Here is a 21,668-nt window from a genome sequence, read left to right on the forward strand (position 1 = left end):
AATGGTTGTTGCAGAGAAGAAGGCTGTAATTTATGATCCCATAGAAGAGCTTGAAAAGGTTTCCATAGTGGGCTGAGGTAGGGATAATGGGTGGGTGATTTATAATTCTGTCACAGCAAAGGAACGACAGAATATACTCTTTCTCTGAGTCAATTTTTACTGAGAGAAGGAGAAATAACCCAGCTTTCATTTCTCCATACTGTTCTCACTACATTTCCTCCATCAAGGAAAAATCAGTCATATGTAGAAGAATTCAGTCAGAGTAAACTAAATGGACACAGTAGAATAGATTAATTGGACCCAAGGGGATAGAGGTAAGGAGGAAAAGGGGAAATACTGGGCAATGATATTAACCAGATTGTATTTTCATACTGTGGGCATGTGTGAGTATGTAACCACAAACCTCACCATTGCATACAAGCATAAAGTAACAACAAAAGCTTGAAACAAACAAACAAAAAAAGGTGTCACCTCCATAAAATCCTTAGTCCCCTTTTCTAAATTTTCCAGAAGCATCTTCTAGATGCTGTTTATTGATGTGATTTCTCTGGGCATCTTTGAGTTCCCTCCTTAGATGTATGGTCTGGAGCCATCTCAGGGTGCCCATCGATTGATGAATGGATTAAGAACACGTGGAATATATGTTCAGCCATGGAGAAAAACAAAATAATGGAGTTTGCTGGTAAATGGTGACAATGGAGAATATCATGCTAAGTGAAATACTCAGAAAGTCACGGTAAAACTGTTTTCTCTACTATGCAGAAGGTAGAACAAAGTAAAGGGAGAAAGAGGAGTGGGTGGATGCCATTGAAATAGAGGGAAGATCAGTTGGTAAAGGCAAGAGATGGAGGAGGGAGGGACAGGAAAAGGAAAGAAATGTGAAATAAAATTGATAAATTTATGCTGTGTACTTGTATAAATAACCACAGTGAATTGTACCTTTATGTATATTTTCAAAGCATAAATAAATAATTATTAAACAGAAGGAAGACCAGTGGAGCAGAGGAAGTGGAGTAGGCATAGGGAGGAGGGTGGGGAAAGAAGAAGTTCTAGAGAATGAAATGGAGCCAAATATATTCTATGCATGTAGGATGATGTCAAATTCAACCTCCCTATTACGTGTAAATATAATGCACTAATGAAAACATTGAAAAATAAATAAAACAAATATATTGATATTAACTTAAAAGAGAATAACAGACTTAGTTTTTTGCATCGTAAAACGATGATTTTTAATCTATTTTATAGGCTGATAACAATGACATGGATGTAATTTGTTGGTAAAGCCATTGTTTATGAATGATATTATGAAATAAAGCTTTGTGCTAGTGAGAATTTTCATCAGCACTTCTTTGGTGTCCTTATATCTTACACTATGCACTAAGAGGTTCCACACTGGAACCCTCACAGCACTGAACACATCACCACTTCACCCTGTTCTAGATCACAGCTAGAGGCTGGTCAGGAGTAAATGCACAGAAATGAACCATAGCACAAGGTGATGGTTGGCAGGAGAGACCCACATGTGGAGAAAGGCTTGAGGTGCCCTCGGTGGAGCAGATACGCACGGTGACTGTGGTGATGAAGAAGTAGGAATGGTGGAATAGGGGCCGATCCCAGAAGAAATCTGTGATAGTGCTGCCACACAAGCTCAGAGTGAATGTCCCACTGGTGATGATCCTTGAGTTTACACAAATACCAAGATACCCTGGGACCTAGGGTCATAACCTGGGAATAGAGTAAGGGGTTGGAGATGGCCAGTCAGTGGTCCTAAGCCATGGAGGTCAACAGGTAACCTTGTAGGCTAATTCAGCAGAGAAGAACTGAGCCAGGCAGCCAACAAAGGAGATGCTTTTGTCTTCAGAGATGCAGGTCATCAGGATTCAGGCAGCAGATACAGAGGAATATAGTTCTCCTGTGAAAAATTACCCAGGTGTGTAGAACCAAGAATGAGCACAGATCAGAGAAATCAGGGTGATGTTCCCTGAGACATTGATGGCATGAATGATAAGATAAACAAATTTATATTGCAGAATCAAGTTGTCTAGGGGATAGGAAAGGTAGCAGAATACAACAGTCACTAATATGCCATTATGTAAAAATGTGAGTATGTAACAGAAGTGAGTCTGTATTATGTATTTGGGGAGTTCAAAACCCAATTGAGTCGAATGTATGAAAGATGATATGTCTTGAGCTCTGTAATGTTTTGAACAATCAATAAAAAAAAAAGTTGCCTAAAATCTATGATATATTATTTTCCTCTACCATACTCTTAGATTTTTTAAAAAATTCTTTCCTGTTTATGGGAAGTCTTGGATAAAGAAAGAAAAAAAATATTATATGGTTTGCTTTCAGAGGTTTGATTATGAAGTTTGATAAGCAAATTTTATTTGATGAGGAAATGATGAGAGATGATTGCTAGATTGCTAGAAATTTGCTCAGATATAAAACAGCGCATTATTAATAAGGTGCCCCCTAAAATTCATTCACAAATTCCTGGGTCTAGATGATAATTTATAAATTTTGAGCCATCTATATTACTATAATAATAGGTGAACTGATTATGTTGTTAAGTTTAAAAAACATATTTTAAAATATGACAGGTATATTTTTAGGATCTTGAATCCTCCTCGAGGATTTTCTTTCACAGAGTGAGATACACCCCATAGTTTTCTCATTCAGGTTAATCAACATGAACCATCATAGGGGGAAAAGCCACATGGAACAAATTGAGGCAAACAATCCCAAATCCCATGATATTCTATACGAAAGGATTGCTTTGTTTCATGAGACCTTAGAAAGAAACTTACAGCTCAATATTCAGCACATGGCAGGTTTATTGATATGTTCTACAGCACTTTTTAAAACATAGCAATTGAAAAATTACAAATGACACTTTAAAAATGAGAACATTTCTACTTATACCTTGAAAATCATAGCTACTTATACTTTGAAAATTTCTCTACATTGTAGAGAAATTTACTTAAGTTAAAAATTTGGAGCAAAGTATTGCATTTGCTTCACCTTTTGAATTAGCTTGGACATTTCTATGCTTCTTTTACCTGAATTTATTTATTAACACATCACTGCCCTGTCTCTTCTATTCAAAATAACTTAATCATTTCTAATGTATGAGAAAAAGGATTGATGATATTACCACCGCAGAAATCCCAGGTAAATGTCTTGCTGGCTAATATTACAGCATTGACAAATCCACAAGTACAGGAATGTAGAACCAAACAGAGGCACAATATCCTTGACATGACCTGGGCATAAAGCAAGTGGTGAAATGGCCATCTGGTGGTCATAAGCCAGGAGAGCCAGCAGATAGCACTCACTGCAAATCAGGCCATCAGAAAAGAAGTTATTTGGGCAGCCAGTAAAGGACACATTTTTGTCTTCAGAGACGCAAGTCACTGCAATGTTTGAGGTATAGACAGAAGACAACCAGAGAACAAGACAAATTTCCAGTGAAAAAAAAATATGTGGACCTGTGAAGCAAGTGTCAATCCAGGTCAACACTATGACGGGGGCATTTCCTACCAAGACATAGGGTGCACTCCAAAGAATATGACAAAGAGGACCAGGGGCATCACAGAGTTTCCTGTGAAGCCCAGAAAGATGAACTCAGTCACAACGTGATTGCCCTCTCCATGGCTTAGAGAGCTTTTACCAGGAATGGAGAAGATTTAATTGCTACAACCAACACCAATTGAGGGCATTGTCTGTGCTAAGCCCCTGAGATGTGATCAACACTAAGCAGGAATCTTACTTCCATTTTTCAGGTGATAGCAATTTTCTTAATGTCAATGTATTTATTTCAATCAAATACAATTAGTAATAAGGAACTTATGCTACAAGGGAGTTTATTCATGTCTAATTAAGTATTTCCAGAACCCAGTGTGCTCTTTTAGGCGTAAAAATTTAGAAGTAAGGCTAAGGGAATGATCCTGAAACTACAAAGACATTATTCAAGAAGTGAGAAATATATTTTAAAAATACAGTTAGATATTTAGTTAATTTTAAAATCTATCAACAATAAAACTGATGTTGAGGTCAGATTTGAAAAGGAGATAACTAAATTTAGACAGAGAAAAAAAACCCTTTTCCATTTATTTCCAAGGTAAGAAAGGCCAAGTTGTTCATAACCCAGGAGAAAAGCTAAGGTCCCCATGGGTTAGAAGGTGATGCCATTTCTTCTTCCATAATCACAGGAGGTGGCCCCTCAGGTGTTCGTTGGGGGATATATATCATAATGTCAGGAAGAGAAGCAAAGTGTGAATCACGGGCAAATCTAAGTGGAGAGAATCAAAATAATCCATAGTTTCAACCCAAGCAGAGCAAAAGTGGGGTTCACATTGCCAGAGTATTCACAGTATTGACCTTCCAAACTATAATTTTTGTCCTTAGTACAAATACATGTGAATTGATTTCACAGGAATTATTCATAGTATATAAAATACTTTCATGTGGTGAGCCGTTCCTGCGGACTGTGGTCGCCATTACATGATGGCGCTGGCTCCGTTGTGGTCTGTGAAGGACAATTCCATATCAAAGAGAGTTGGCGTGTTCCCAGCTCCTTATCAGAGAAAATTGGCGTGTCATTTTCTAGAACCCTGTGAGAAGGGTACACGTGGCAGCTTTGCATTGGGGTTCGCGGTGCTTTATTAAGGCTGGGAGGGGCATCCGAGGTAGTAGTAGAAGAATTATTAGAAGAATATCAAGGGCCTGAATAAACTGCTGAAAGAAGATTCCTGAGTCGCGTCTTCCTTGCGGGCAAGGGGGTCGCGACACTTTCATATAGTGTATATAACATTTATAATGACAAAATTAAATTGCAAGGCACATAGAATGTATAATTATATATGTATAAATACAGAATAGACATAGTAGACATTATACATAGTAGATAGTATATGTCTATTCTGTATTATATAACATATAATTTTAAAAGCCTACTTCAATGCACAAATGTCTATCAAGATTCTGGATAGGGGACTTGCATTGCAGCTCACTTCTAGAGCTCTTGACTTGTGGGGCCCTGGGTTTGATCCACAGCGCTGAAAACCAAACCAAACCAAACCAAACTATCTTCATGTAAGGGATAGAGAGGGTAGGACTATTTTTTTTTTTTTTTTTAGATAGGAGTGTCTCAGTGCATGCAGGACATTTTCATCCTGTTTTACTATATATTAAATAGGAAGTAATCTAGGACCTTTGTGACAATAAAAACACAATCACACAGGTAAAAAGTGATACCAACTCTTAAGTTTTTTGCCTGTGTTAAGAAACTGTACCCCATTTAATTTGTGACTCTTCCTAGAATTTTTTTAGGAATACTGTAAAGAAATAGAAAGCAACTGGAGAATAGTCCCACTGGCCATACTACCTGGAAGGATAAACTAGTCCATCCAGCTTTCTATGGCTCCACTGGACATGGGATCAAACAGAGGTATAACCCATCAAGACACAAATGCAAAGAGGACAAGAGGGTGTGTCCATTTTGCTTAGTCCTATATCCACTGCTAAGGACAGTCCCTGATGTATAAGAAACACACATGAAGTTTTGCTAATACATGAATAAACGGGCTGCCTTGGACCAGAAAAGAAAGAAGACGACATCACTGATTTTTTAGATGGCATTTTACTTTCAAACCACCACAGTACTTCATTTGTATCCCATGTACCAATGGATACTTCCTGACACAAGTAACCATTGGCCATTTGTGTTCTTTGCAGACATGTACACAAAACAGCTTAGAAACCAGTGCACAAAATATCCTGGCCAAGCAGTTGTTTCCAGAATGTTCTGTGTCTACCAAGATTTTTACCACAGATTGTCCTTATTGGTTAGGAAACAGGACTGACTTCTTCTCAAACCATAAACAGCCAAAAAAAAAAAAATTAACTTTTAGGCAATTAACAAAGATGGAAGTTTTCTCTCAGTGCTCAGCAGTGTCAAGCCTCCACTTGCTCTTATATAAAATGAAGATGATTTCTTTCTCTTTGGAATTACTGTCGAGGAGTTAACTTAAGAAGTTAACTTAAGGGCCAACATGAAGAATGAATTAGCAAGTGGCTATCAAGTTCTTTGCATGTAAGAATCACTTGGTTCTACCCCAGGGTTTCAATCTTAGCAGGTTATGGTTGCGTATCAGGAAGCTGTTCTCCTTAAGGCAGCCCAGGTAGTTGTAAGGCAGGTTATAGATCATGCCTGCAAAATAGTAAAATATGTATCTGTTTTATTGGTAGCATTATTTTGTATTGTAAGAGGATTGTCTGCATTCCAATGTTGTGAAAATAAAGGGTTCAACAAGTGTAAAGCTGTGCTTCAAAACATTACACAGTTTAAAGCAGAACTTATAAATGGAACTACATGTCAATTTGGTTCCTAAAACGGTTATAATTACACCTCAGGGTAACATTTAAATTTCTCTAATCTCATTTTACTTATGCATTCAAGGAGAAAGCAATACTTTCCTCATATGTTTGTGGGTAGATTTAAAAGAAGATAGTGTATAAAACTTGCTTAGTACTTTGCTGCGTAAAATATGTCCTGTGAAAATGGGAATATTCAGAGGTGGAAATTGGTGGAATTACATTTTTAAGTAAAATATTGCAATAATCAAAAATTTACCCTTAGTACTGAACTGCTAACCCCTTGATACAGCCCTTTATCTTCAGCATTCTCCTTCCCACCCCACCACCTTTGAATTAATAGTCCTCTTAATGACCTCCCCACCCATCACTGAGCCACAGTAATGTTCCTTCCCTTTCATTCAGTTAATTTTTAAAAGATTTCTGAGAATTGGTACAAGGTTTAATTGTATATATAATGTCACAATCTTTTTTTTGAATATCCTTTCAAATGATGCATTTATTATAATATATGTTAGAAATCTATTGGTTTATTTTTCACTTTGCTTTATTCACCTTAATGGACATTTTTGATGATATTTCAACAGATAAACAAATAATTTCTGTATTTACAAATGTCAAAACTCTTTATATGACTTCAATTTATAAGATAGTATCTTCTTGGAGAGCAGAAATCTGGAGACATAGCAGAAGTTACAGGGCTTCTGTCCTCTCTGGGATTCTGAATTGCTGATAGCTTTTGATCTTGTAATGTGACATGAGCCGTGTTCCTGTGCACAGAGGTCACATTCCTAGATATTTGCACATGTGAGCCCTCATTGTGGCCCTTACCAGCATCTGTCTCCTTAGCTGCAGGCTGTGTTAGTATCAAGAGGACTTTCTCAGAGTTCACTAAGGAGTAACTGAATTAGTGCAATGTCTTATGTCCTCTTTACTACTTTCAATTTCAACATGTCAAATTTGCATAAAATCAGAAATGCAATGAAATAGAAATGATTGATGTGCCATTTAGCCAATGGGCCAAATATTTATTGAAGCACAACTGTGTATAATGCAGCTATGTGCTAATAACTAGGGATTCAGAAGAGAAGGAAATAGTTCTCCTCCTTGAGCTGCCTAAGGTCCAGGTTTCCATGACTACAGAGCTAAGCAATTTCTTGGAGAGATGGTAAGCTTTTCTAGTAAAATCAAGAATACTTGAAGAGTGTGCATGGCAGACCTTGCCATGCCATTGTCTGTTTCAGATATTATATCACATAAACCTCTTAATGGTTTCATTGTGCTTTAGAGCAGAAGTTCTTGATTTGGATGCCCTGGTCACTAAGTAGAGCAGGTGGGTTTCGGGATCCTAAGATTTCTCCTGAGAATGTGCCCAGGAAATGTTTGTACCTGTCTGTTGAACAGGGCCTGTTAAATTCTTATCGGGGTCCTTTTTTTCAGAATTGCTGCTCTCTACAGGCTTTCCATTTCAATGCTAGAAATGAAAAACTTGTAGAATGATGCTAACACTTTCTGAAACAGCTTTTATTAGAGAAATTTGGACAGTAAGGACAGAGTCAGTGATATTTCCTTTGGGGTGGCTTAGATCTTTGACTTTCTAGACTTAGCTTTTAAAAATATTGACAGACAAATATTAAACATTAATAATTCTTTTCAGCTTTATCATTTTGAACCTGCTCAGAAGAGGAAACTTGGGAAAATCAGCATGGAACATTGGCAAAGGGAGTAAAGAAGCAAAAATAGGCTGACATTCCTTGTAGACGTTGTATAAAAAATAGGAGGAAACATCTTAGATGAAGAATCATTGGTTTCCATTTGGTAGAAATTCAAATTGGAGGGCCCTCTCTGAATCATAGCATCAACAGAAAAGCTGTGCATCACTTTACTATAACAACAAACAAACAAACAAACAGACAAATGAATAAAAATACCCAACAGATATGCCTACAGTCTAGAGCATACCTTTCACTGAATGGTAGAGACAGGACAGGTGCTCACCAAGCCCATCTGCTCTTTCTGGGCACAAGGAAAGCTAAATTTTGCAGATACTTTTATGGTTAGGTCAAGATTTTCATTCTGTCCAATGGGATTTACCTGTAAAGGAGTGCCTGTGTGGGGAGACTGGTGGAGGAAGTGCACAAAGGACAAACACAGACACACAGGGAAGGTGCAGACAGACAGAAGGACGGCAGACAAAAGAGGTGCCTACCCCTCTCTGCTGTCATCTTTAATAACCCAAATAGTTACATATTACCCACCACCAATGACTACACTTTAGCCAGTATTCCTTTTAATCTTGAGTGCTAGCTAACTGAGATAAGGTCCAGGTTAATGCAAATGCAGAGCCTCTCTCCTTCAAAAGATGTCACTGTGTAAACCAGGCAGCGCATCCACATAGTTATCTTAATATCTTAGCAGGGAATTGCTGGGCATTCCAATTGTGGGAATCGGGAGTTACCCACTGGTTGTTTGCTCATGCAAACTGTCTGTTCCCTGTCTGTTTCCTCTGTCAGAATACCTACAGTATACCCAAAACCCCAACAATTAAACAGGCATTGCAACTGTTCAAAATCAAAAACAAACGTAATATGATCCATATATGCAGAAAATTAATGTAGTGTTTGAAAAATATAACTTCAATGAAAATATAATAAAGTTTGTTTTGCAGGTAAATATAAAGGAAAAATAAATCTGTAAAAAGAGACTATTAGTCTGGGGGTATAGTTCAGCTGGTGGAGTGCTTGTCTCTCATGCACAAAGCCTTCAGTTCAATCCCCAGAACCACCACCAAAAAAACCCCAGCTATCTCCTGTCCAATAAAATTACTATTTATATTCAAAAAAGGAGAGAGCTTTGTAATGTCACTAGGTGAAAACTGAATTTCATGTGGGTTGGTTATGAAGGGAAAATTGAAGGAGATTTTTATAATTATCCTCTATTCTTTGGTATTCTTTGTTTTGGTTACACTTTTTTTTAAGTACTAGTGTATTTTTAATAGCAGCAGGAATTAAATTATATATTATTTATGTAGTATAAATAAAAATGCATAAAATTGGTGTATCAGTATTTATATAGATTAAATTTAATCAGCATTTTTATTAAAAATAATATTTTTAATAATTTTGTGTAATTTAAAAAATAATTTTTATCCCTAAATTGACAGATATAGAGTACATCCTAAATTCAACTCAGCAGGGAAAATCTTTTGTATAAAATCAGTACAGCAGGTTCAATATATTCATCATGGGTAGACAAGAAGCCTACTGTAATTATGGGGTTGATTTTGGTGTAAAATTTACAAATATCTGTGCATGTAAGTGTCCCTGTCTGGCCCTACACCATAGCCCTAAGAAGGGAGAGTCAGTGCCCGTTCTAGTTCTCCAGTGTGTATATCTTTGCTCTGGCAGAGGCTTCAGTACAGCACATAGTAAAGAAATACTTTATATAACAAAATTTAGTTAGGTAATTAATTAATCATTATGCAGATACATAATTATCTCCAAAGTACTTTTTAATTAGGAAAGCAAAGCACAGAACAGAATGTACAATATCGTCCCATAGGCCCATATGTGTATACTACAGATGTATTCAAAAGTATCACTGCAAATAGATACAAGTACCCTAATAGGAAATGAAGAAAGAGTTAATGATAATTACTGTCAGAAAGGAAAGAGGAGGTGTGGGGTGGGAGGATCTGTTGGGTCTCAGTGTACTCCCTTGCATATTTTATTGGATACCAGTGATTGGCCACTACCAAGCATAAACGAAATTGTTCCACTGACTCCTAAACAAGTTTAGAAAAATTAATTAAGTTAAAGTGAAAGGCAATTGTAAAAAAGATGCAATCAGTTCATGCCCCTGCACCCCCCAAGAAAAAAGAAAAAGATAACTCTTATAATTGAAAAATAAATTAAAAATACACTAGTTTAGTCAAAGTTACAGTAACTATGAATGTATTGATTCTTCTTTGGAGAAGGAAACTTGATTGTTTTTCCTAAGGAGATACAATTGTTTTTCCTAAGGAGACCTGGACAGTGGTTGAAATGGCATCTCTGTAGATAAGTGTCCCTGTTTATGACCCTGGGAAGTCTTGACAAGGTAATCCTGTCACGTATATTGCACTTTTAGTAACCAGTGTTTTCAGCTAGAGTAATTAATTTTCCATATTCACACAAGTCACATAAAATAAGTGATGTTCTGCCAATGACATGGGTCATCTGGGCCTGTTGATATTCCTCAAAAGGAAGATAGGTTATAGGAATTTTATTATAGTTAGTTGGAAATAAAAGACACATTTTAGGAATCCTGAGAGTAAGATAGAATTAGTTTTCTGAATCAAGCATCCTGGAATTCCACTGTTAAATCACTGGTTCTATTGGTCACTGTGAATTACAACTGGCACTTATAGTGTAATTGCAGGTCCATAATTCATGTTTCCTTCCTTCCTCCTTCCCTCCCCCTCCCTCTCTCTCTCTCTCTCTATTTATTTATTTTACCAGGGATTGACCCAGAGGTCCCTGATTTCACATTTCATCTGAACACAGGTGACCAGCTGTGTATATCAGTCTTTTTCTCTGTATGTAGCTCTTGTATTTTCCATGTCTATTTGATTAGATCATAGCTCCTTAAAATTTTTCTTAAATTTTCAATCCAAAATAAACAAGATACATACACTTAATTTACAAATGAGCACAAGTTGCATACACCCATAATCCCACCAACTCCAGAAGATAAGGCCAGAGAATCACAAGTTCAAAGCCAGTTTCCACAACTTAGTGAGGCCCAAAGGAAGTTAGGAATACCCTGTTTCAAAAAACCAACCAACCAACCAACAAATAAATAAATAAATGAAAAGGAGCGGGAATGTGAATCAGTGGTAAAGTGACTCTGGGTTAAATCTCCAGTATGATTTTTTTAAAAATTTTAAAATAATTACTCATTAACATAATCTTGTTTCATAAATCCAATCAAAATTAAGTGTACCAATATCATGCTTACCCTATTATTTGATCATTAACTCTTTATATTCTTTCTGGAAAATTTTATCTATTGAGTAATTAGGTCTCATAGATGTCTATTCTTCATGGGTTTTTTTTTTTTTTTTTTGCTTTTTTTAGTATAATATCTGTTTGGATGATCAAAATGAAACTATTTGGATGCAGTAGGCTTCATAAGTTCATCAATATATTTTAAAGTGGGGTGAAGGGAGTTTTGAAATGGATCTCAGAAATAATCTATAGAACCTTGACTGGTTTATTTAGAGACAGTATTTCTTAAAGAGACATAGATGGAAAGGATTACACTTATTGAGGATAATATCCACTAAACTATTTATTACATGCCTCTGGATCCATGTACTAAAGTTTCTCAGTGAAGAAAAGTACATTTACAAACTCTTAAAAGAGTCTCTTAAAGGAAAGGACAGTGGTCAAAGTCTGTAGATACTAGGAGAATTTAAATAGTTAATTCAATATGCTAGATCCTTTTAATAGGAAATAACAGTATAGATAATATTCTAACCAGGGACTGAATGGGACCTAATTATAATTATGCTTATATAATTACGCCAATATAATTTATATTAATAATGAGATAGTCACAAGAAAAAGAAAAAAAAAACAGTTTGTATGTACCAAGGAAATCTTCTTTTAGGATTTTTTTTTTAGAAAAAATTTTCTTTTTAGGAAAAACAGGATCAAGTGTTACATGTTCAAGTTAGAGGAGAATTTTTTGGCTTAGTTTCTTTGTTTTTAAAGTAGAGTAACAAAATTCAACCCAAATTCTTACATTTTATTGTAATTTTATCTCCTGTATTACTATTTCACATGTTAGATACTTGACCTACCATGTGCCAAAAGTGGAAATCTTGTAATTTGCATTATATTATATCCCAGGGGAGCACAAGAGCACCTCTGCTTGATAAACAAATAACCTCATCAATAACTGAATCTCCACCCTCCTCAGAAGGAAAAGTCTTGATCATTTGAAGAGTTTTCTCAGAGCCTCTTTCACATCCTTATTCCTCAGACTATAGATCAAGGGTTCAACATGGGAAACACCACAGTGTAAAAGGTAGAGACAATTTTGTCTGTGTCAAAGGTGTAGCTAGTTTGGGGGCGAGAGTAGATGTAGAGGATGGAGCCATAGTACAGGGTGACAGAGACCAGGTGGGAGGAGCAGGTGGAGAAGGCCTTGAGGCGGCCCTGGGTGAAGCGGATCCTCAAGATGGTGGCAATGATGAAGAGGTAGGAGGCCAGGATGGGGGTGATGACATTGGAGCTCAGGAGAAAGTACATCAGAGCCTGGTAGCCTTCCTTCCTGCTGCAGGCCAGCTTCACCAGGGGAAGCAAGTCACAGAAAAAGTCATCAATGATGTTGTCATTACAGAAGTCAAAGGAAAAGGTTTTCTTGGTGATGATAGTAGAGTTAATAAAGCCACCAAGATATGAGGCTGCTGCTAAAAATACACATAGTTTCATTGACATAGCCTGAGAATAAAGCAGTGGCTTTGAGATGGCCACATAGCGGTCATAAGCCATGGCAGCCAGCAGGTAACACTCGGTATAGTCCAGTCCAGCAGAGAAGAAGAACTGAGCCAGGCAGCAGCAAAGGAGATGCTTTTATCATCAGAGATGCAGGTCACTAGGATCTTTGGAGTGTAGACACAGGACAACCAGAGATCCAGAAAAGACAGATTTCCAATGAAAAAATACATGGGTGTGTGGAGCCTGGAGTCATTACAGATGAGCCCTATGAGGGAGGTGTTTCCTGCCACAGTCAAAACGTACATGATAAGGAAGACCACCAAGAGGACCAGCTGCATCACGGGGTCTCGTGTGAAGCCCAGCAGGATGAACTCTGTCACTGTGTGATTTCCCCTCTGCATGGCTTAGAATGTTTCACTTTAGAAGAGTAAAAAATTTCCATTTTAATGATTTTTGCTGACACACACACAAATAAATAATAACTGTGCTAAATATGTAATAGTATACGTCTGGTTATTTAACTCTAGAAAGCAATAATCTATGTGATCCTTTAGAACATTTTCACTTTGTAGCTAGTTAAACAAAAACTCCAGGGACTATGATATTTGTTTGTCCTATTCCCTCCTCTTGGCTCCCAGAAAAATGCTCACTTACCATTTATTTCTTAATGTTCTTAATTTTCAAAATAGACTTGTTCCCTAGTAAAATGTAAGAATTTTCCACTTTGTCTGTTGCTACTCTTCCTTCATTAGAGACTCAGTGACCTTACATGGCTTAATCTAATAAGTAAGTTTGAGTCATATTCTGATTTGATCTATGTGCACTATTTGCTATATCCTTCTTGCTGGAAATTGCTTTCTCGCTTTATTTCCCAACCATTTACCACTCTGGATTCATTTCAGTTCTCTTGTTGCATTTCTCAGTGTTATTATGCTAAGTTTTGAATTTCAGAATGCTTCTAGAATCAATTCATCTTCCTTCTTGAATTGACCACCCCTGGTGGTCTCCTCTTTAAATGTTCCTACTCTATGAATGAGTCTGAATATTTATTTTTTCACTGTATGTCTCTTTCTACATTCTCCCAACACTTGGATTCAAATACCCACAGCTACAGGATGTCTACTGGACATCACAGAAAAAAAAAATGTTATTGAGGATGTTTCCTAGCCTTCCTTCCCTTTCAGTGTCACCGCAAAAATAGGCTTTACCAGCTCATAGAAAATGATTTACTCACTTTCAATTGGATCGACTAGCAACATCACCTTGTCTCTAAATTCAAAATATGTACAGAACCTGGCCACCTTCCCCCATCCAACCTTTCTATCCCAGAGAAAGCCCTTTCATCCCCATGGGCATAACTGCAGAAACCTCCCAGCCATCTCCCGGCTTCTATACTAAACCCCACTTGAGCCTGTCAGTGTGGTGGGCAGAGGTTCCCAACATAATGTGAGATTGTCACTCTTGCATTCTAAACACTCCAGTGACTTCTCCATTTATGCAGAAGAAAAGAAAAATTTCCTACAAAGCCATCTAAGGTCCACGTGCTCTGGGCCTCCTCTCCTCTCTGCTCCCAGTGCCCACTCTTCTCCCCTTCACTGCTTACTGCACTCCAGCTGATCCCTGCCTCTGTGCCCAGAACAGACTAGTCATATTCAGTGCCTTCCTGGCAGGTATTTTGGTTGTGTGCTTTCTACATTGCAGCCAAATATAAATGGCAATCATTTTGTAGATGATCAGATTGAGATTTAGTAAGTAGCTAATAATTTTACAATTATGAAGTGGTGATGCTTTCTCTGGAGTCCTGATACTTCATGAATAAACCACTTTTCAAAAAAAATTCTGATATCCGCTGAACTTATGAGTGGGCTCCACTGTCTCTCTCACGTAGGGTTTGACACCTTAGCTAAAACCAAGAGCATAAGGTCACGAAGTTCAGATTTTCACAGGCAAGTTCCTCACACATGTGGTCAATGAAAGTTTCCAGGCTCTGCCCAAATCATCTGCTGGAAGATACCTTTGTCTTTGTCACAGGGACAAGACTGATTAAGAGTCCAGAAACATTTTCCTGTCCCTACCCAAGACCAGCTCACTTACCTGAGACTCACTGTCAGGACCAACATAGGACCGCACTGCGGATCCAGGTGACTTATTCCTGCTCAGGCTCCCCGGTGTATTTGATGCCTCAAGCACCTCAGGGGTTCATAGTTAGAACATCTCTGAAAGAGCAATTAACAGAAGAGTGAATTGAAATGATTAGTTGTTTGGTGAAAAAAAAAAAGAAAATAATTTTTAAAATGATGATGACTATATCTATTGAAAACATTGTTTTTATAAAATCTCTACCAAGGAAATTTCAAATGAATAAAAGCTTCAATAAATATAACACTTCTAATATGTCAAATAACTCTTCTAATATGTGTTGTAGACAATATTATAATCTAAAAAATATATACAAAACAATTAATTAGCCTGTTCATGACAATTTACAAGTATTTACAAATAGAGTTTGAGACTAAGGCTATTTGATCATAAATTCATAATTTTTATGCTACATGAATGAAAGTTCAGAGAAGGATGACCTTGGAATATCTATCCATCTGTAAATAAATTGCTTAAAAAGTGAAGTTGGCATATCCTAAATGTCCACAAAGGTAGATTTTTGCAACAAACATATCCATTTCTGCTTCCAAAACCATTACTCAATTTTGAGGTATAAAATTCTACCATAATGACAAGAATTGGAAGTTATACTACCTGTATGTATAAGATGCCAAAATACATTCCACTATCATGTGTAACTGAAAAGAACAAATTAAAAATTAAAAAAAAAATTCTGTGATAGTATTTCATGTAATAGTGGCTAATGGAACTGTTTTAAATAATATTTCATATTTGCTTAAAGTTACTTGTCAAATTTATCCATTGTTGATCATAATAATATTTGTTGTGCACATAGTACATGCAAGGTATTCTATTGAATGCTTTAAAAGAGTCATCTCATTTCAACAGTAATAGCTTTCTGAAGTAAAAGTGATTACCAATTCTAATTCACAGAAGAGATTTCTGAGATACAAGAAGGGTCTATACACACTGTTCAAGTTCACACAGTGTGGACACTGGTAGAGCCGTGATTGAAAACCATTTCTCCCAGTGCTCCTCATCTGACCACAGACTGCATATATGTCAGGCTTTTACTTTGTTCTAGATTCTCTGCCAGGCACTAAGATCAAGAGGCATAACTAAGGTCTAGGCCTGATGACCAAAGTCTGTTTAATGGAAGAAATTAAAATTTTTAAACAAATAAATGCAATGCACTGTGATACAATTTTTATTCTTGATTGTGGGAGGCTGGCCTGGAAATAGGCCTTGCCCCGCTCCCCCTACTAGAAGATTCTCCACTCTAGAGGGAGGGATTTTGTGTGATGGAAAGTGTGAATATAGAAGGAGAAAGTGTGCTGCTGTGCTTGAAGAATAAGCAGATAGTTACCATGAGGTAGGAGGACATTTCTGTTAGAGGAAGTTAAGCTGTTTCTACAAAGGCAGAAGAAAGTAATAGCAGGGAGTATGGGATGTGTCCTGAGTCTGGCAGATCCCTCTGCAGAACAAAACATATTCATATGAAGAATAGGAATGATGGGAGAGGAGATCAATGAGGCTTTCTAATGTCACAGTCAGAGCGTTTTCAGAGATACTGGCTTAACCTGGACCAATATTCAAACACTTGGAACTCCAGGGTCTGTGGCAGAAGGATTGCTGGTGCTAGGGGAGCTGCTTCTCCAATTGCAGACCTGTGTGATGAGTGCAGCCTATCATATTCCTTTCAGCTCCTGCACCAGAAAGACAAGGAAACCCAGGCCTCTTGGAGAAGGAAACTGATGCCTGGGATCACAAAACAACCACTGGGCAGAACCAAGACTAAAAGATCAGTGTTCCTCACCCTGCACTTGGTTCTCGCTCTCCTATGGACACTCATTTAAAAATAATAATAAGGATGTTTTTGTGTCAGTGATATTTTGGACCTCAACTCTGTGAATCTTCTCTGTAGAAAATGCTCCAATCTAGAACAACAGTAAGGACAAACATAATAGTACACATGTTTTCCTGATGTTTCTTCGGAGCCTTAAACATGAACTCTAGGTCTCAGGTTAAAATTGTGCTTTATGAAACTACTTCTTTTCTGGCTGATCTCACCCAATGGCTACCTGACTGTCCTAGTAAACTGTCATCTGACCTTCTTTTTAAATGTACCTTGTGTTCTTCTGCCCTCTCAGGAAAAACTAAAGTACGATCATTTAAACATTTTCCTTTAGTGGAGAGGCATAAGTGTAGAAACATTTATGGAATCTGTGTGTGAGTGTGGGTGTGTGTATATGTGTGTGTGTGTGTGTGTGTGTGTGTGTGTGTGTTCTGAAAACTGTAGTAAGAATCGATGGTAAATGTCCTGGGATTTGTACTTGTGGTTATCCCATACTCCTGTCACATCTTTGTGTAGTCTCTGTTAAAAATTCTCCTTAAATTACCTGGTTTGGGTGGGGCATCTATTTTTAGACAAAACTCTAAGGGATGCAGCAAATGGTAATAGGAGTAGCCTTAGAATCAGATCCTCAGATTTCTGTGGTTAGTTTGTTCACATATTTTAAGAATATGAATATTTGTGTTGCCAGAGAAATTAGACACTGGTCAGACAGGCATGTGGTGACATCATGAGCCTTCACATGACCACCAGTGACATTATGGCATGAAGTCAGAGTGGAGGGCAAAGCACTTAAAGATCATTTGATGGTAGCATTGATTATGATCATGATAATATTGACTGTAAAATTACCAGGAATTTGATTTTAAATTGTTAGTAGTGGCAAATGAATCATTGATTTGAACTCCATGGCTTATCCTTTTTGGTCTCTTTCAGACATGCCCATTTGTAGGTAGCCGCTGTTAATGAGGCAGATTCCATGCCTGGTGTGGGATTTATTGGTGCAATAGCTTTGAGTTCAGATGCCTGCTGCCCTTGGGTGAAAGAAATAAATATGGATTCCACAGCCTTGAGGCACAAGCTGTCTGGAGCAAGATGAAGATAGTGCAAATAGATAAGCCCCAATCAGTGAGGTCAATAGAGAGCCTACAGAATAGGAGCAAATTTTTACCCCAAGTACATCAGATAGAACACTAGTCTCTAGATATATAAAGAACTTAAAAAAACTTAACACTAAAAAACAAATAACCCAATCAATAAATGGGCTAAGGAACTGAACAAATATATGAAAAAAGTTCAACATCTCTTACAATTAGAGAAATGCAAATAAACTACTCTAAGGTTTTATCTCACTCCAGTCAGAATGGCAGTTATTAAGAATACAAGCAATAATAAGTGTTGGGGAAAAAGGCACACTCTTAAATTGCTGGTAGGACTGCAAATTGGTGCAACCACTCTGGAAAGTAGTATGGAGATTCCTTAGAAAACTTGGAATGAAACCACCATTTAATCCAGCTATCCTACTCCTCAGTCTATACCCAAAGGACTTAAAAACAGCATACTACATTGATGCAGCCACATCAATGTGTATAGCAGCACAATTTACAATAGCTAAATTGTGGAACCAACCTAGGTGTCCTTCAATAGATAAATGGACAAAGAAACTGTGGTATACATGCACAATGAAATATTACTCAGCATTAAAAGAACAAGATCATGGCATTTACAGGTAAATGGATGGAGTTGGAGAATATTATGCTAAGTTAAGTAAGACAATACCCAAAAAACAAAGTCTGAATATTTTCTCTAATAAGTGGATGCTGATCCATATTGGGAGTGTGTGGGAGGGGGCATGGGAGGAATGGAGGAACTTTGTATAGGGCAAAGGGGAGGAAGGGGGAGAGGGCATGAGGGTAGGAAAGATGGTAGAATGAGAAAGACATCATTACCTAGGTACATGTATGAAGACATGAAAGGTGTGAAAATACTTTGTGTACAACCAGAGAAATGAAATATTGTCTGCATTTGTGTACTATGAATCAAAATAAATTCTGCTGTCATATATAATAAATTAGAACAAACAAATAAATAAATTATAAAAAAAATAGATAGACTTCAATTAGTCTGATCCTGATGACTTTGTTCACCTGGAAGAACCCTTCCTGACAATAAATCCCTTTAATGTGCTTCCTTTTAAATAAAGCATTCCTGGAATTTCTGTTTGTTTGTTTGTTTGTTTTTAGAGGAATCAGACCCATCAGGTCTGATCCACCCACCAGGCCCCTGCTTTTGAAGCTATTGTTAGTGTGTTTTGCCTTTTATTTCTTATTAATTATTTCTGACTTTTGATTTCTCAGCCGGTTCACACCTGAGTTCAGTTTATGGATCCCTCCTTGTACAGGACATAGCAATAGAAAACGTTTTTAATTCATGAAAAAGAAGGAGATCTTTTTAAACTCAAAACATTTATTGAACTCATATTGTGCAAACTGATAGAGACATAATATAAATAATTCTCATTTTTATTGCTGAAGAAGCTGCAGAAATATTGTGAGGCTCATATTTATCCCTGCTTGCCAAAATTAAACTAGCCTCTGTACTTTAATTTTCCTTGCTCCTCAAATTGACATTTAATCCCACAATAAAAGCCTGCCCAGTTGAATAGCAGCACACACCAGACATAGGAGAGCCCCTAAATTATTCCCTTACTCAGAGCTAGAAACATCCACTGGGGTTAATACAGGAGCGGTGAGGTTAGCAGCCTCTATTCACTGTAAAAAAAGCACAAGTTATTGTAGATATCCAACAAGTCACTGATTTGGTACTGATTTTACAAATCAATTAGACTCCCTGGCATCTGTCAGTCAGGGAAGAATGCTAGTTTTATGTAAACCAATTGGGAATGGTTTAAGAGACAAGGTTGAATGGTTAAAGGGCCACCTGAAATATGGAAAATGGATCAATTTACTATTCTTTTTAACAGGTTTATTATGCTTATTCTCATAATGTGCATAACTATGAGCATGACTAATAGCACTTAGATTTATTGGGCCCAGATTCCACAGCCAGCTATTTCTCACCCAGTAACATGGTTTGATATTCCCTCTTCAATCAATCTGAATTCCACCACTTTTGGCCTGATCTTTTGTTAACTACTGGGTCCACTCAATAAGTTTTGTTTAATTATTCTGTTACATGGTTAGGGAATAAGTACAGGATTTAAGGTAGATTCAGAGACTTTAATGTCATTATAATATTACTCACTTTTGTGTTACTAGAGTTCCATACAATGATACTGAGATTCAATGGCACAGTGTACACAATCATCTAATGGGACTTGATCTTTCTCATACTGCTTCTTTGGGTGTGTTAAAACTGTAATCTCAGGTCCTGCCATGGTTAATGCCAAAACATCTACTTTTGATAATGAAGAATTTTGTGGCAGTTTAGCTGAAAAAATTTCTTCTCTTAACCCTTTTAAGTATTATCCAACACATATAGCTGGATTAACTATCCTTAACTATACTGTTAATTTTATCTCTGTTCTTCTTTTGTGTAATTGGCTCAAGCAGGATGGAAACAATTAAACTACCAGAAAAATATGGTTCCAAGATCAATCATGCTTGCTATGCTCCAAAGGAACCAGACCCCTGAAATTATGGGAAGAACACCCCAAATCTGATTAGACCTTAATTAAGAAAAATAGAATCCTCAGCTATACTACATGTCAAAATCATGTTTCTAGCACTAACAATTTAGTTAGTCTTTACCTTTTACACTAGCATTATTCTCCTAACACTGGTAAGCTACTTATTCTTCATTCTAGGTTACAATTGTCTCACCTAACCTAACAAACCAGTTAATCTTCACATATTATTGTAATATTGTTTTCTCCCTATTTTAGTTTTACAATAATGATCAGCTCAGCCACAGCTGCTGGAAAACATCTCAGAGCAACTCTCTTCCCTACCCACTGCCTGATCTTCTGGAACAACATTAAAATAATTGATATCTCTTGCAATGGCTTTGGAACTTCCCCACATCCCCCTCTGCCTTACCCCCATATTTAATTTCAGGAATCTGAAAGAAAGACCCCCTCCTCACATTCCCTCCTCCCATAAGGAAGCAGCTAAAGACTTCCATGTCCAATTTCTTCCTTCCTTTCAGAGTCTGGAATGTTAGATATGGAAAATAAAAGACCCCAAGATAGTGTGGTCTGTGGAAAAGGAATCAAAAAGAAAGCCATATATTGATAGCTTTCATCTCTTTCAAGGTAAATCCTTTTCAGATGCTGGCCACAAGTGGGGAGAAAATGTTTCATGAAACCTAGAGTGATATTCTCTGTGAAATGCTAATCTCTTCCAAGATAAATCCTCTCCAGGCCACTGATCCCCAACACCCAAACCCAAATTCCTGAGTGCCCAATTATTTGAAACTGATGGTCTCCTCAAAAAAATAGTGAGCTTTCTTTATCTTTCCGTCTGCTGCCTTTACCTATTGCTATTACCCGACATCTTGTTTTTATTTGGAGATTTGTAGCCTTAAATCCATGCAAGTAGGATCTATATTCACATTTATGATCACTCATTGGCACATCCTCTTTATAAGACTTCTTTGAACACTACATGGGCGTGATGTGGGGATCATGGAAAGCTGCGGAAAGTGCCAGGGACTCATTAGGATTGAAGGGAGAAAAATTAATGCTGGGAGCAGATAAACTTAACCTGGTAGATATTGTGATCTTGCTATAAAAAAGTGCCTTAAAATGGCTCCAAATTATATCCTTCTTATGGCATCAAAGGCCTCTGAGGACTGAAAGGATGTCAATATGT

General features: G+C 37.2%; 1 protein-coding gene across 1 annotated transcript; it reads right to left on the bottom strand.

Annotated features, from left to right (window-relative positions):
- Nucleotides 1-12,357: 12,357 nt before the first annotated feature.
- Nucleotides 12,358-13,264, bottom strand: LOC101975898 (olfactory receptor 9G19). Its single transcript, XM_013361291.2, is given in 3 exon segments — nucleotides 12,358-12,416; nucleotides 12,419-12,982; nucleotides 12,985-13,264. Coding segments are annotated over 3 exon segments (903 nt in total).
- Between the last annotated feature and the right edge of the window lie 8,404 nt (nucleotides 13,265-21,668).

The sequence above is a fragment of the Ictidomys tridecemlineatus genome, chromosome 4 (assembly GCF_052094955.1).
Source record: "Ictidomys tridecemlineatus isolate mIctTri1 chromosome 4, mIctTri1.hap1, whole genome shotgun sequence".
NCBI lineage: Eukaryota > Metazoa > Chordata > Mammalia > Rodentia > Sciuridae > Ictidomys > Ictidomys tridecemlineatus.